Source organism: Aethalodelphis obliquidens, unplaced genomic scaffold (genome assembly GCF_003676395.1).
Source record: "Aethalodelphis obliquidens isolate GAN/ISIS:26980383/991018 unplaced genomic scaffold, ASM367639v1 scaffold7, whole genome shotgun sequence".
NCBI classification, from domain to species: Eukaryota; Metazoa; Chordata; class Mammalia; order Artiodactyla; family Delphinidae; genus Aethalodelphis; species Aethalodelphis obliquidens.
The window spans coordinates 1,717,894-1,732,681 of record NW_020837951.1 but is presented as its reverse complement, the minus strand read 5'-3'; the positions used below and the strand labels follow the sequence as shown (position 1 = coordinate 1,732,681).

General features: G+C 67.1%; 1 protein-coding gene across 2 annotated transcripts in view; it reads left to right on the top strand.

Annotated features, from left to right (window-relative positions):
* Positions 1 to 13,864, top strand: part of KCNT1 (potassium sodium-activated channel subfamily T member 1) — a 58,946-nt gene extending 45,082 nt beyond the window's left edge. The window contains exons 21-32 of one of the 2 annotated variants that reach the window (XM_027104317.1): positions 1,186 to 1,358; positions 1,725 to 1,796; positions 1,900 to 2,034; positions 2,203 to 2,314; positions 5,835 to 5,936; positions 6,339 to 6,422; positions 6,517 to 6,645; positions 6,978 to 6,998; positions 7,784 to 8,096; positions 9,461 to 9,523; positions 12,615 to 12,699; positions 12,812 to 13,864. In XM_027104317.1, the coding sequence (XP_026960118.1) occupies positions 1,186 to 1,358; positions 1,725 to 1,796; positions 1,900 to 2,034; positions 2,203 to 2,314; positions 5,835 to 5,936; positions 6,339 to 6,422; positions 6,517 to 6,645; positions 6,978 to 6,998; positions 7,784 to 8,096; positions 9,461 to 9,523; positions 12,615 to 12,699; positions 12,812 to 12,932 (1,410 nt within the window). In that variant the 3' untranslated portion in view covers positions 12,933 to 13,864. The remainder of the gene's footprint in view (positions 1 to 1,185; positions 1,359 to 1,724; positions 1,797 to 1,899; positions 2,035 to 2,202; positions 2,315 to 5,834; positions 5,937 to 6,338; positions 6,423 to 6,516; positions 6,646 to 6,977; positions 6,999 to 7,783; positions 8,097 to 9,460; positions 9,524 to 12,614; positions 12,700 to 12,811) is intronic. The other variant, XM_027104318.1, reaches the window with a different exon arrangement.
* The last annotated feature ends 924 nt before the right edge of the window (positions 13,865 to 14,788 follow it).

Below are 14,788 nucleotides of genomic sequence, written 5' to 3'. Positions count from 1 at the left end.
CCAGGAGCCCTCGCTGCCCTTCCCGGCCAGAGCCACAGCTTGTCTCCCTCCATCTGGACGCTCCCTGCCCCTTCCCCTCCCCAGGGTCTCTGGGCCTCCGTGTTTTGGGTTTGGTGGCGCATCCCTGGCGGGGGGCGGGGCAGGGCGGGGTGGGGGCTGGACCCCCCAGAGGTGCCGCGTCTTCCTGGAGGCCTCCCCGTGATGCTGCCTTAGAGCACGGGGTGCGGGTGCCTCGCGCACCCAGTCTCTGCTGGAGGAGCTACTGTTTTGCCTTTGCAGTTAGGACGTCATTTGTGGGGAGACACGTGGGGACCAGGTACATAAGCCGGCCTTGACTGAGCTCCCCCGACGCATTTCCGCCACAGCCGATGGTTCGCTGATTCCACTTCCTTCTGTGTTTATGTCAGCTTTTCACTGGGAGAAAGTGTTTCCTCTTTCTTAGCCATTTGTGTACATCAGTGTGGCCTCACTTTTTCACTCAGAGGGTAAACAGTTGGTCATTACTGCTACATCGGCATTCCATATGGATCACGCTGGTTTTGACACGTGGACTTCTGCTGGTCAGGCTGGCCTCCCGGTCCTCCCAACACGTCCCCTCATCTTTGAACACGTCCATGCCTTTGAACCCACGGTGCCCCCACCCCCACCCCCCGCATCTTGTTTTTGCCTTGCTCCAGTCCTGGAACCAACTGCTCCTCCAAGAAACCTGATTCCTTTTAGTGGAAACCACGTTTAGAAATAAGGTCTGGGCACTTGGTGTGCTCACTGCTGCTTTGTATCTGAGTCTCTCCACGCAGAGAGCTAGAAAGTGTGTGTACACACGAGCACACACGACCAAATGTGTACACACGTGCACGCATGACCAAATGTGTATGCACACGACCAGATGTGTACACGCATGCACACACGACAGAACGTGTACACACACGACCAAATGTGTCCACACACAGCTCATCTGTCCGTACCTGCACCTGCTAAGACCGTGTGCTCGCAGATACCTCCCTTCCCTCCCGGACGTGACCTCTCCCACGGTGGCCCCAGCGCACACTCTGCTCTGTGTGGCGGGCTGGTGGCCTGCAGCCCCGTGAGGCCAGGTGGCTGGCGACCGGGTGCCATTTGGCCGAGGACCCCAGCACGGCACCCTGGCTCCCTCCCCGGTGGTTGATCGCGGCGTCTCCCCCGCAGGGCTGCAAGCACAACAGCTACGAGGATGCCAAGGCCTACGGCTTCAAGAACAGGCTGATCATCGTGTCGGCGGAGACGGCGGGCAACGGGCTGTACAACTTCATCGTGCCGCTCCGCGCCTACTACCGGCCCCGCAGAGAGCTCAACCCCATCGTGCTGCTGCTGGACAACAGGTGAGGGGCACAGGCGCCCCAGACCTTCGGGAGGCAGGGGGGCTGCCCCGGCCCTCGGCACTGCTCCGTCGTCCTCCCGCAGGGCTTCTCCCGGCCCTACTGGGTCCCCACGACCATGAGCCCCCAGGGGCCAACCTCCAGCACTGCTACCCCCAGAGGCCGGGGTCCAGCCTCGGCTGTCCTGGACCCTGGGGCCTCGGTTTCCCCGCGGGTACGATAAAGAGCAGCCCCATTGGCCGCTAAAGGCCCCCCTGGTCCCACACGCTGCGGTCCCAGGGCCCCTGCTCGCCCAGGTCAGGGCTGGGCTGGCCGTGGGGGCTGGCGGCAGGGCAGGGTGGGCGCCTCCAGGACCTGCTGTGTCCACAGGCCTGACCACCACTTCCTGGAGGCCATCTGCTGCTTCCCCATGGTCTACTACATGGAGGGCTCCGTGGACAAGTAAGAGCCGCTCCGCAGGAGGGCCCCGCCCTCTCCCCTCCTCCCCGCGCGGCCAGGGCGGAGTGGGAGGGAGCAGGACACACCCCAGCCCGTCTCCCCGCAGCCTGGACAGCCTGCTGCAGTGCGGCATCATCTACGCCGACAACCTGGTGGTGGTGGACAAGGAGAGCACCATGAGCGCCAAGGAGGACTACATGGCCGACGCAAAGACCATCGTCAACGTGCAGACCATGTTCCGGTGCGGCGCGCGGCCCGCCCTGAGCCCCGCCCACGTCTGCGACCAGCCCCGCCCTGAGCCCCGCCCACATCCGCACCGGGACCCGCCCTGAGCCCCCGCCCACGTCCGCGACCAGCCCCGCCCTGAGCCCCCGCCCACGTCCGTGACCGGGACCCGCCCCCCGCCCAGGCTCTTTCCCAGCCTCAGCATCACCACGGAGCTCACCCACCCGTCCAACATGCGGTTCATGCAGTTCCGCGCCAAGGACAGCTACTCTCTGGCTCTTTCCAGGCTGGAGAAGGTGAGCAGCCCCGCCCGACCTGCCGAGCTGAGGGCTTCAGGCCCTGCGCCACAACCTGGAGTGGGGGGGCGACTGGGGCCATGGGAGGCCTGGGTGCCTGCCCTCCTCCGGCCAGGGGGCTCAGAGACCTGGGCTCAGCCCCAGCGCGAGGCTCTCGAGTGTGCAGCCCGGAGACCTCAGGGTCATCGGCCAGGAGCGGACATTGTCCCCCTAACGTCGGGCCTGGCCCGGCCTCGTGTGAGGCAGAGGTTGCCCGTCACACCAGGAATTACTAGCCCAGGTGATACCGGCCCCGACACCATGCCCAAACCTGAATCGTGTCCATTCTGTCAACTGCCCAGCAGGGACGTGCTCGTCCCGGTACAGTCAGGGTGGGGGATAAGGGGGCGCAACTTGCCTCAGGTCACACGGCAGTGCGGTGGGACAGCTGAAGTCAGCTCCAGGAAGGGCATCAGCTGGGCCCAGGTGTGGAGCCCAGGGACACGGGTGGCGCGGGCCTGGTGGTGCTGCCCTGGCACGTTTGTGGGCCCCAGGCCGCTGCCCGGGTCAGTGCAGCACTACCTTCCACCAAGGGGCAGGGCCGTGCTCAGGCTGCCTTGGGTGAAACCAGGAAGCAGGTGGGCTGCCACGGAGGAGACCCTGGCTGCTGCGGTTGGGAGCAGTGACCATTCCCTGGGAGCCTGGGCTGAGGTCCTCGTCAGGGGACGGCTTGCACTTGCGTGGCTGACCCTGTGCCACACCGGGGAGGACCCCCGAATGGCCGCTCCCCCAGGCCAGGCCTGGCCACCGACAGCAGACAGAGGGACAGCATGGGAGCTCTGAACCCGGACAGACAACAGAAGTGAGTTCCCGTGGTGGCCCTGGAGCTCCTTGGATGGCACCTGGGGGCCTCAGTCAGCGGCCCGGGAGCTCGGGCCATCCTGCTCTTGGAGGAGGCTTGGCCTGCACCCCACACGATGGCCCAGTGGACGCCCCTAAAGGCCCCCTTGCAGTGCCCCGTGAGCTGAGCCTGCCTCCACTCAAGGCTGAGCCGTGGGCTTTGGAAGTCGGCCTCAGCAGCCCCAGCTAGACTGTATCCAGGCGCTCGGGCCAGTCTGATCCAAGCACGGGCAGGGGTGACCAGCACAGAACTGGGGTCAAGGCTGATACCCTGGTGCTGGCCCTCACTTGCCGCCTTCCCTCGAGCAAACCCAGTTCCCCACAGGCCTTGCACCCGGACCTGTTCCGGAGGTGGGCGTGAAGTAGGTCCGTCAGCAAACACGCGGCAAACGTCCTCCCACTCCCCTTTCCTTGCACGGCAGACATCTCAAATCCACCTCCCACCCCCTCTCTCTGTGGCAGGCATCACCACTTGATAGCACCTTCCTCTGCAGCATTGTCTCCAGGGGCAGGGGCGGGCGGCCCACTCCCCACCCCGTGGGTGCACGCTGGGGAGCCCAGTCCTGTCGTTTGTGATCTGGAGAAAAGTCAGGAAGTGAGCACGTGTGACCGTGGGCGGCTGCAGCCTTGGGCGCTTGCCGGCTGAGGTCCACGTGGGGCGGGGCCGAGGATGGGGCGGGCGGGCGGGCAGAGCCACGTGATGCCACCCAGTCTCTGGAGACGGAGCTGGCGCGCCCACCCCGCGCAGAGAGGATTCCGCGGAGGATGGGGAGGGAAGATGGGATCGCGCTGTACATACAACTGCATGAGACAAGTCCTGTTTAATGAGTAGAAACTGAAGGGACACTGGAAATACTTCCGGCGTTCAGATCAACGTGCTTCCAAGAGGTCGCGCTGGCACTGGGGGGTGATTCAGGCATAGAGGGTGGCGTCCGTGTCTCCCTGGAGGTTGTTCTCAGGAAGATCTCCCAGAGTCGGGGTTCCCCACCGCATCCCAGGACGCAGGCTCCCAGTGGCGTCATCGTTCTAACAGTCTCAGCGCCTGTGACAGTGACCTCGGCCAGGAGCCCGTTCAGACTGGCCCCTCTTCGGCAGGGCCCCGGATGCCCGTCCAGTCCTGCTCCTGCTTCCCTCTGGCCGCGTGGTTCTCAGGAGGGCTCGTCCCCGTGTGTTCCCACGTTTCGCTGTCGCGTGCGACCTCGGAGCTGGGGCTAAAGCCTCTGGACCCTCCGCGGCCGCTACAGAGTGGACAGCGTGAAACCAGGGCCCTCGTTCAGAACGCAGGAAAGTCCTGTGAAGCCACTGAAACGTCAGGCCTCTTCCTTCCTCCTCGGTGTCCCGACCCGTCCTGGTTCTCTTCTTCTCAAACCATTCATTTTTCTGAGTGAAGGGAAACTGACAATTTTAACGATTTCGGGAATCTCTCCGTTTGTCCTCATAACGTGCGACCTGGGCTCTGAATGACACCGTGGGACGCAGCCTGGAGTCACCACGCCACGCGGCTCTGGATCTGCGGCTCTCATGTGATAGCGCACTGTTTCCCTCCTGGATGCCCGCGTGCCGTCCAGCACGCCCTTGGGCTCCCTGCTGGTGGGGAGGGACAGAGGCGAGGCCTCCTTCCCCGGGCGTCTGTCTGCCCCGCCGTCCAACCTTACAGCAAGGAGGCTGCCGAGGCCAAGTGCAGCCTCAGCGAGAGGGGCCACGAGAGGGCTCTTGGTGGGCTACGCGGCCCACCTTCTGTCTGTCTGAAGCGTGTTCTGGTCCAGCAGGAAGGACAGTCTCCCGGGCTCAGAGCCACCTCTCAGCCATAGGCCGACCTGGTGCGGCGGGGACAACGCCCCCAAAAGCCCCTGCCCTAGCCCCGGAACCAGCACGGGGTGGAGAAGACGATTCCATGAAGAATCCTGAGATGGAGGGGGCCCTGGTTCACCCAGGGCCCACACGCCATCACCAGGGGTCTTGCAAGAGGGAGGCCCATGGAGGTGGAGGAAGGGCCAGAGGTCAGGGACATGGTCAGCCTCTGGAAACGACGAGAGGGAGAGGAAAGGGTGGTCCTCTGGGGCCGCCGGCTGGAGCACGGCACCGTGACACCTGATTCCAGCCCCTGAAGTCTGTTCGGACTTGGAACGTCCAAAACCGACAGAGTAAACGCGTGTGGTTTTGAGCTTTGGGGTTTGTGGTCGTCCGTTCCGCGGCCACGGGAGCCCCACACAGTGGGTCTAAGGGACCCACGTGGAGCCTCGCGACGCCATGCACGCAGCACAGGCAGACACGTCTGTCTCTGCTCACGCGCGTGCCTTGCCGTCCTGTCAGTTTCGCTCATGGACTCGTGCTCCGGGGTGAAATTACCGTAAGGGTTAGGGTTCCGTGATGGCAACGGCAGGGCGTTAAACCAAGTCCAGGCTCCCGTTTCTTCCCAGCAGAGCCCCGAACCCTTACCCCCGCCTCTGGCCCCCCGTGTGTCTGGGGGGACGCGTAGCTGGGTGCTCGGCCTGTGGTCAGCCGTCTGCTGTGTGTGTTCACACGCTCACCCTGCACACGCGCACACACCCCGTGCACGCGGAGGTCCCTGGGCTGCCTGCCCTGCGCGGCCGCGGCCGTGGCCACGGGCACCAGCCAGCCTGAGCCCCTCGTCCTGCAGAGGGAGCGGGAGAACGGCTCCAACCTGGCCTTCATGTTCCGCCTGCCCTTCGCCGCCGGCCGCGTCTTCAGCATCAGCATGTTGGACACGCTGCTGTATCAGGTCAGCAGGGGCGGGGGGCCAGCGCCTGGCATCCGGTTCCAGTCCTGAGCCACGTGCCCCTCGCTGAGCACCCACCCCTGGGTCCCCAGGAGGCCGGCCAGGACTGGGAGGCTCGGGGCCCCATCCCCGCCGGGGAGCAGCAGGGGTTCACCCGAGTGTCCCCCGTCCTTTCCTCCCAGGAGAGCGCTACCCTGGGGTTGGCTCCCGGCAGCCTCTGGGTTTCTGATCCCTTTTGCCCTAGTGCACTCGGCCTAGTGAGCGACCACGGCCAGGAAAGGCCGCCCAGCTCTGTCTGCTGGGCGCACCGCACGGGAGGCTGTGGGCGCCCGGCGCGCGTGTCCAGGGGATGTGGAGGCAGATCTGCCCGCACTGCCCGGCCTCACTGCGGTCTCTCCTCTCCAGTCCTTCGTGAAGGACTACATGATCCCCATCACCAGGCTGCTCCTGGGGCTGGACACCACGCCGGGCTCCGGCTACCTCTGTGCCGTAAGTGCCTGGGCCAGGCGGGCAGGGCGGGCGGGCCCTGCTGGGGAGGGTCCTCCTGCCCGAGGCCGGCCCAGCGCAGGCTCCTGCGTTCCAGATGAAGGTCACAGAGGACGACCTGTGGATCCGCACCTACGGCCGCCTCTTCCAGAAGCTGTGCTCGTCCAGCGCCGAGATCCCCATCGGCATCTACAGGACCGAGAGCCACGTCTTCTCCTCCTCGGAGGTGCGGGGACGGGGAGGAGAAGGGCTCCCCGAGGCGGCCCCGTTGCTCTGTGACTCGGACCGCCCCTTTTCCAGGTTGGGGATCTGGGCCTTTGCTGTCAGGCCCTTTTTGGGTCAGGCCCACATACCTCCATACGTGGACATCCCCTGGGTGGGTATGACCACCCCCATGGGGGAGGGGCGGCTCGAGAGCACTGTGGGGCCCCTGTGCCGCCCGCTGGAACTGCAGAGGGTGGCCTGCCCACGGGTCCTGAGTCCACGAGGGCTCAGGCAGCCTTGGGGGTCAGGGCAGGAGCCCCACAGGTACCCAGGCTGCCCTGGTTTCCTTTGCAGCCTCACAACCTCAGGGCCCAGGTGAGTGGTCCCTTCAGGCCCACAGGGGTTCACTTAACATGCACGAGTCCCGCCTGGCAGGGGCGCAGGGCCCTGGGCTCTGGGTGACGGGTCAGGGAGCGAGGCCCCAGGATGCGCCAGCCAAGGTGCAGCTCAGAGAGGGCTCCTGGCATCACCCCAGCCCCCATACAGATGGGCAAACTGAGGCCCAGGACGGGAAGCCCAGGGTCCCCCAGCCCCCATGACATCTGCCTTTCGTGCCGCGGCTCCCGTCCTGGCAGGTACCCCCTCCTCCCCGCTGTCCATCCCGACCTCCACACCCCAGAGCCCCACACCCCGACTGAGCCACGCAAGGCCCTGGAACTTCCCAGCCTACCACGTGCCCCACCCCCGCTCTCTCCTGCCCCCCAAGATGAGGAAACTGAGTCGCACAGAGGAGGTGCCCCCCCCCCCGCCCCATGGCAAAGCCGGGACACGCAGGGCCCAGAGAGGTTGAGGGAGGTACCCCTCTCACCAGCAAATCAGAGACAGACCTAGAGCCAGCAGCTGGGACAGCTGAGTGGTTTGGGGCTGTGGCCCGGCACCCTCTGCCCAGCTGCAGAGGAAGGCACTGGCGTCCCTGGGCTGAGCTGCCCCCAGGGACTGTGACTGTCCTCCTCCCTGTCACCCCAGCTGCTCTGTGGGTCACCCCATCCTCTGCCCGGCACCCCTCCCAACCCGTCCCAGCCCCTCCCCCGTCCCCTATCTCCCTCCCCGTGCCCGGGTCCCCCTCCTCTCCTGGGCCCTCACCCCTCCTCCCCGGCCAGTCCCAGGTCTCGGTGAGCGTGGAGCACCACGAGGAAACCCGGGAGGCGCAGGGGCCCTGGGGCTCACGGGCAGGCACGGGTGGCGGCGGGCACACGGTGGGCGGCGGCTCGGCGGAGCGCCCGCTCCTGCGGCGCAAGAGCCTGCCGTGGGCACGGAGGCTGAGCCGCAAGGGCACCCGGCACACGGGGAAGGCGGCGGCCGAGGAGATCAGCCAGCAGCGGCTCCGCCTGCACCAGCGGTCCGAGCGGCAGGAGCTCTCCGAGCTGGTCAAGAACCGCATGAAGCATCTGGGGCTGCCCACCACTGGCTACGGTAAGGCCGCAGGGCCATCTGCCCGTCTGCCCTCCCGGCCCGCGCTCTGCCCGCCGGGGCACCCGCCCCGCGGCCCGTCAGAGCTCCCCGCGTGGAGCTTCCGCGTAAGGAAGGGCTCACCCCTCCACTCTGGGGTCTCAGTTTCCCCATCTGTAAAATAAAGGCCCAGGCCGGCGGAGCCCAGCAGGCAGCTCTCCTGCAGGAGGCAGCTGTGGGTGGGGAGGGCTGGGTCGGGGTCCCGAAAGCCAAGGGCACAGGCCTCGGTCGGGGACAGACCAGTCACCTGCAGCTGGTCCTGCTGGGGTCAGAAACACAGGGGCCCGCTGCGTACTGTGAGAACAAGAACAGGGTGTGGCAGGGAAACCCCGGAGCCCCCAGCCACTCCTCCCTTTGCCCTCCCAGCAGCTGGAGCTCGGGGTTACGGGGGCAGATCTGGGGGCCGCCGGTCGAACGGCTGAGCACCAAAACACTCTCCCGGGGCCACGGGGGCCCCACCGTTGCTCCTAGCGCACGGCCACCCCCTCCCTGCGACTTCAGGGCGACACCACCAGGGCGGTTGTCATCGGCAGATTTTCTCCATAGCTTGTTTTGGGGAGAAGTTTGTGACGTGACCACGAACAGGCCTGGGGTGCCCTGGCTGGGCCAGAGGAGAGAAGCCCGTCCCCTCCCCTCACTCCAGAGTTGCTGCCTCCGTTGATGGGGCCGAAAGAGGCCCAAGCCCCTCACCGCCGCCCGGCCTGGTGAAGGCTCTGGACTCCGCTGGGTGCCGTCTCGGGGACTCTGCCCACTTCCCAGGCCTGGCTCTGTCCCCAGGCGCCCACCTCCTGGCTCAGGGGCCCCTAAGTCCCCTCCAAGTGGGATGAGGCAGCTCGGGTTTCACCCAGGAGCTGCCCAAGGGTCTGGCCGTCTGCAGGGCCCGAGGTGGACGGCCACCCGTGAGAGCTGCCCAGCCCCTCCCGGCCACACCCCGGCCTCACGATGTGCCTCTGTCCCCTCTCAGTGTCCCTTCCCCGGGAGGGTGCTGTCACCCCCCTTCCGGGTGGCGCACTGACTGCCGAGGCTCCGAGTGGGGTGTCCCGTGTCCGCGGGCTCGCGTCGCGCACTGGCAGAGACTCCAGCTCCGCTGAGCCCCAGGGCGGGCGCCCCTGGGTGGGCACTCGGTGCTCCCCTGGGCCTCCTCGCACCCCCCCCCCCCCCCCGAGCCTGGCAGATGAGGGGCCGACTTCTGTTCAGGGACAGACGGGCCTCCCGCCTTGCAGCTGCCCCCTGCCCCCCTCCCCGCTGCGCTGCCGCCGCCTCTGCGCTATTTGCTCACCTGTCTCTCTCTCTGTTTCTGTCTGTCCCTCTTCCTGTGTGTTCCGTAGAGGATGTAGCAAATTTAACAGCCAGTGATGTCATGAATCGGGTAAACCTGGGATATTTGCAAGGTAATTCTGCTCCGGTGGCTGGAGCCTGGCAGAGGGGCAGGCCAACCCTTCGCCGACGGTCCACCTGGTGGCCGCCCGCCCCGGCCAGGCAGGCAGACAGAACGAGACACAAGGGAGGGTCCCTGCAGTCAGGGGCCCACGAGCTCCCAGGCCGCCCCACCGCGGGGACCTTAACTTTCCTCCTTCGTTTGCTGACTTCGGTACTGACCCTAGTACCCCAGCCCTTCTGCCCCGACTGTTGTCTGAGATAAGCCCTGCTCTGAGCACGCAGGTGGCCATCGGCCTGCAGCCAGCCCCTGGGAGCCCACCCAGCTCTCGGGAAGCATCCAGATGGAGGGCCCCAGGCCAGGGTGCCCGTGGCCCTGTGGGCTGGTGCCTGGGGCCTTGGGGTCTGCTGCGCCCTGAGCCTTCGGAGGGCCACCCAAGCCCGGGGGACGGCTGACCACCGCGACCCCGCTGGGGCTTCAGGAGGGGGTTCTCTGTCTAGTTGAGGCAAAACCCGTTTGTGCCCCATTCTCATCCGGAGGCTCAGGTGCTGCGTGGGCCCCGTGTCTTCCAAGAAGACACCCCACAGCCCCCAGACGTGCCCCCAGATCCCAACAGAGGTCAGAGCAGAGTCCAGGCCTCACTGCCGGGACCCCTTCGCTCCCTGGGGGCCCCTCACGATCCGGGGAGGCTCAGAGCCCACACGCCCCGGCCCCCTGGGGTTAGGGGTGACCCCAGCGCTGACAGGCCTCCTGAGCCCAGGTGGGTGTTAGCTCAGGTGGGACTGGACGACCAGGGGCAGACCCAGGCCCAGGAGCGAGAAGCTCCGGGGTTCACGGCGGGGGAGCTGCTGGGGGTCGGCCCAGCTGGGCCTGAGCAGGCGAAGCCCTGGCATCTCCGGGGTCCCTGTGCTTTTCCTCACCCCGCACCCCACGACCGCATTCACGGCAGAGCCCCCAGGCCAGCCCAAGTCCAAGCCTGGGGCTGCCGTGAACGGGGTGGCTGCGTCGCCCCCTCCCTGCGCCCAGCTGCACCCCTGCTCCCTGCCAAGGCTCCCGGGCAGGGGTAGCCGCACCCACAGGCTCCCCGGGTGGTGTGTCCTGAGCCCCCCACCGACGTGTGGACACCGAGAGGTGCCTAGGCCAAGATGTAAAACCAGAGGAGAGGCTGATCCTGGGGGGCTGCAGGGCAGTCAGTCCACGGGGAGGGCACCGCCATGAGGACCTCGCAGCGGCATGCATCTCGGGGGAAGGTGCTGCAGTTGCCCCCAGCGCACGGAGGAGAGTGGGGCTGTGGTCAGCGTGGACGCCCAGGGCCGGGCCGGGCTGGGCGTCTGGTCTGCGGGCTGAAGGAGGAGGGCCCGCACAGAGGCTTGTGGTGCCCGGTAGCGGGTGCGAGGGGGAGCGCAGCAGCACAGCCCTTGGTCGCTGGCCAGGAGTGCCGTCACCAGCCCGCGGCCGCACCCCGGGCCCTCACCAGAGCACAGCAGGCACGGCGCAGCCGCCCCGTCCCAGGGAAGTCGGGGTCTGGGCCTCGCAGCAGAGCACACCCAGCCCTGGGCGCCACAGCCGGGCCCCCGTCAGCATGGAGCTGGGCCTGCTTCGGGCCGCGAGTGCCCGTGATCCGTGCCCCCGGGGGAGAAGCAGGGTCCAGGCCGGAGGGGAGGCCCAGCGAGGCAGGCGCCGCTCCCCCTCCCCCCGACCACACAGAGGGGCCCGGCCCAGCACCGGCCTCTCCGCTTCCTTGTTCTGACCGTGCGCCTGTCCCCGTGTAGCCGCCCTGGCTGTGGTCAGGGGTGCGGGATCCCCGAGAGCCTTCGGGGGCCTCCCCGCCCCCACCCGCGCCACCCGCTGCCCCCACTGCCCGGCTCCGTGCTGCCCACCCTGGAGGCACGCAGCCTCCAGCGTGAGCCAACCTGGCTCGTGACCCCGCGCGGGGGTCAGGCCATCCCCTTCCCGGGCGTGGACGCGAGGTTGGCACCAGCTGATGCCGTCAGGGTCTGCACATGTCCGTCAGCTCCCGGGTCCCAGCCTGTGCCCCGACCTGTCCCCAGGAAGCACGCCGCGCTCCGCCTGCCGCCGTGCGGGTCCCGAATGCACCGCCAGATGCGGCCCTGAACTCATCAGTTCAGAGGAGCGAGCTGCAGCCCCCCCTCCCCCGCCCCCGGCTAGTCAGCGGGCAACTGCCCCAGCTTCGCAGAGAATCCCGCCCCTCAGTGGACCGGCTGGCGCCCTCCCAACGGGAGGGACGGTGCCGAGAGAAGGGAACGGGAGGGGCTGGGGGCAGAGGCCACCCAGGGCCTGATCCCCCTGGAGGGCCGTTCCCTTGATGCCCGTTCCTGGGTCAGGGGGCGCCTTTAGGCATCACCAAATGGGGAAACTGAGGCCGCCAGCCGTTCGTGAGCTTGGGGTCACTGCCAGACAGCGGCCAGCCCTGTCCCTGTATCTGGCCAGAGAGGCACCTGTGAGGTGACCAGGGTTTCTCCAGAATCCACAGCCACCCCGTGGGCTGGACCCCAGGCTGTCTCTGTGACGGGCAGCTCGGACCCCGTGTGTGCCCAAGGGCCCCTCTGGGAGACTGAGCCGGGCGGACTCTGGGCTGGTGCCACGGGAGCAGGTCTTGGGAAGAAAAGGACGAGTCTGAAGCGGAGGGCTGAGGAGGGGTCAGGAGTGGCCTGTATGGGGTGGGGATGCAGGGCACTGGGGGGCGGGGGAGGGAGTGAGTCTGAGGGCTGCACTAGGTGTGAGTGCGGGTGTGTAGGTGTGTGCACACGTGTCGGTGTGCACAGGTGTGCTCCATGTTCAGGGTCAGGACACCCTAAGATGTTGATGACCCAGCTGAGCGAGCCATCGGGAGACCGTGGGGGCCAGTGCCTGCTGCCCTCGTGGCCGCCCCCATGCCCGTGCAGCGCGGGCGCCGAAGCCAGTGTCGGTCAGGGAGGACCGGCCCTGCTGGGTTCGCCGGGACGAGGGCTCAGGCAGAAAGGCTGAAAGGCCGGGAGGATTCTGCAGCTGGACCAGAGCTGCCAGCTCCTCGGGGGCCCCCCAGAGCAGAGGTGGAGGGGGGGCGCTGAGTGGTGACTGCGCGCTGGGCCCTGTCTCCGCAGACGAGATGAACGACCAACAGAACACCCTCTCCTATGTGCTCATCAACCCTCCACCGGACACGCGGCTGGAGCCCAACGACATTGTGTAAGTACCGGGTCCCCGGACAAGTGTAGACACCTGCCCATCTGACGCGTGGGCGTCCAGCCCAGCCTCCCAGGCGCAGGGCGACATCAGGGACCTCCCGCCCTCCCCGCAGGTATCTCATCCGCTCCGACCCCCTGGCCCACGTGGCCAGCAGCTCCCGGAGCCGGAAGAGCAGCTGCAGCAACAAGCTGGCTTCCTGCAACCCCGAGACGCGGGACGAGACGCAGTTCTGAGTGCCGTGTGGAGCCCTCCGGGCTGACCTCGTCCTGCCAGGGTCCGTGGGCCACGTGATGCATGAGTGCAGGGCCCCAACCCCCGCCTGCCGCCCAGCCCAGAGCTGCTCCCGGGACTGGACCCGGTGAGGGCCGAGGCTGCCCCGGGCACTACCAGACGCTGGTGGGAAGCCTTTTTAACCTGTTTTTACAAATCTATACAATCCCTGGCCCTTTGCACAAACGCACCGCAACTCGTGACCGGGTCTGGCCGCAGTGCAGGGACAGGAGCCAGGCTGGACCGCAGAGGACCGGGCCGGGGGCTCGCACCGGAGGAGAGCACACTGCAGCCCCTGAACTTGCCCGTTTCCACGGCCACGGCTGGTATTGATTCCTGGGCCTTGCCCACAGCTCTCAGCAAAGCCACGGGGCGGTGGGCCACCCCTGTCTGCCCTGTGGGTCCCCTGTGGTCTCACTTGTGAGGGTCTGGCCCAGAGTCGGGCCGCAAGGGTCTCCGGAACGGTGAGGCAGGCACGCGAAGGGAGCCTTTTCCAGAAGGAAATGGAAAGCAGGAGGGTCCGCAGCGCGGCCGAGCCCCTGGCAGGGGCGGGGCAGGGGGGCTCCGGAGAGTTGCCAGCAGCCTGGGCTCGCTAGGAGGGAGGCGGGGCTGCCGTGAGACCCCACAGCGGCCCTGGACTTTGGGGAAGAGAATCAGATGACGGCCTTTTCCTCTGGTTTCACGCTGAACTTTCGCAGCCGCGCCATCTGACCTCCTTTTACCACCAGACCTGAAGCACAATTCAGCCGCTGGGCTGCTAGCAGGCCCAGCCTCCGCGCGGGACATTCCTCCTCCTGAGGGAGGGACTCGGGGCGCTGCCGCGGCTCCCGTGTGACTCCCTCTGACAGGTTTTGCACGCTCAGTGCTGGAAACTTCTATTAAACGGATGCATCCTACAGACGAGAGGATTGCTTGTAAGGCCTCCCCTCCACGGCGTCAAGCTCGGGGCCTGGGTCTGCCCCAGCCGCCCAGTGTCAAGGGTTAGAGACACTTGCTCTGCTCCCCAGCCCACTGGTCCCCACAGGGAAGCCCCTACCCCAGGGAGATGCTGCTGGCCTGAACCTTCCCGAAAAGCAGGAAGCAACTCAGGTGGTGGTGGGGACGGGGTCCAGGAGGGCTCCCTGGCGAGTTGCCTGGCCCTGGAGCCCGGCCGTGCCCAGGAGGGATGTGTGCCCCTCGCCAGCACAAGGCAGCCGTGTTTGTCTTGGGGTGGGGCTCCCGCTCCTACAGAGAGTATTCCCAGAGGCTGGCAGAGGAGCCAGCGCAGCCCCCCACCCGGGGGGGGGGCACACGGCTGCTGAGGGGGCCTGCCCTGAGCGAGAGGCACACGTGCAGCTCCTCTCCCCCAACGCTGGCCGCCTGGGGACACTCCCTCCCGCCCAGAGAGCGTCTGCATGCCCAGGGGATGGTGCAGGCTGTGGGCAGTCAGGAAGGGAGCTGACCGGGCTTGGGAGACCCCAGGGCCCATCCCAGCAGGGTCAGTAGCTCCTGGGGTCCTGCCAGCAAGCGTCCTCTTCTGCACCTGCCACCTCTCCTGGCACCCACGCTCCAACTCCCTGAGGGGAGGGGACCCTGCTTGGCCGCTGGACCGGGGGCTCGAACCAGGTGGGGCTGCAGCCCCTGGAATCCCACACGGGGAAGATGGCATCCGACAGGGCTCCTCAGGAGTTGCCTGACTTGAGTCTGGGGTGCACAGGACAGGCGGTGAGAAGTGGGGTTCATCTCCAGACTGGGCTGCACACTCATACCCACGGCTCAGTGCAGACAGAGGGCCCAGCGGAGGCTGGAGACCTGCACCCAGGCGCCCTGACCGAGCGAG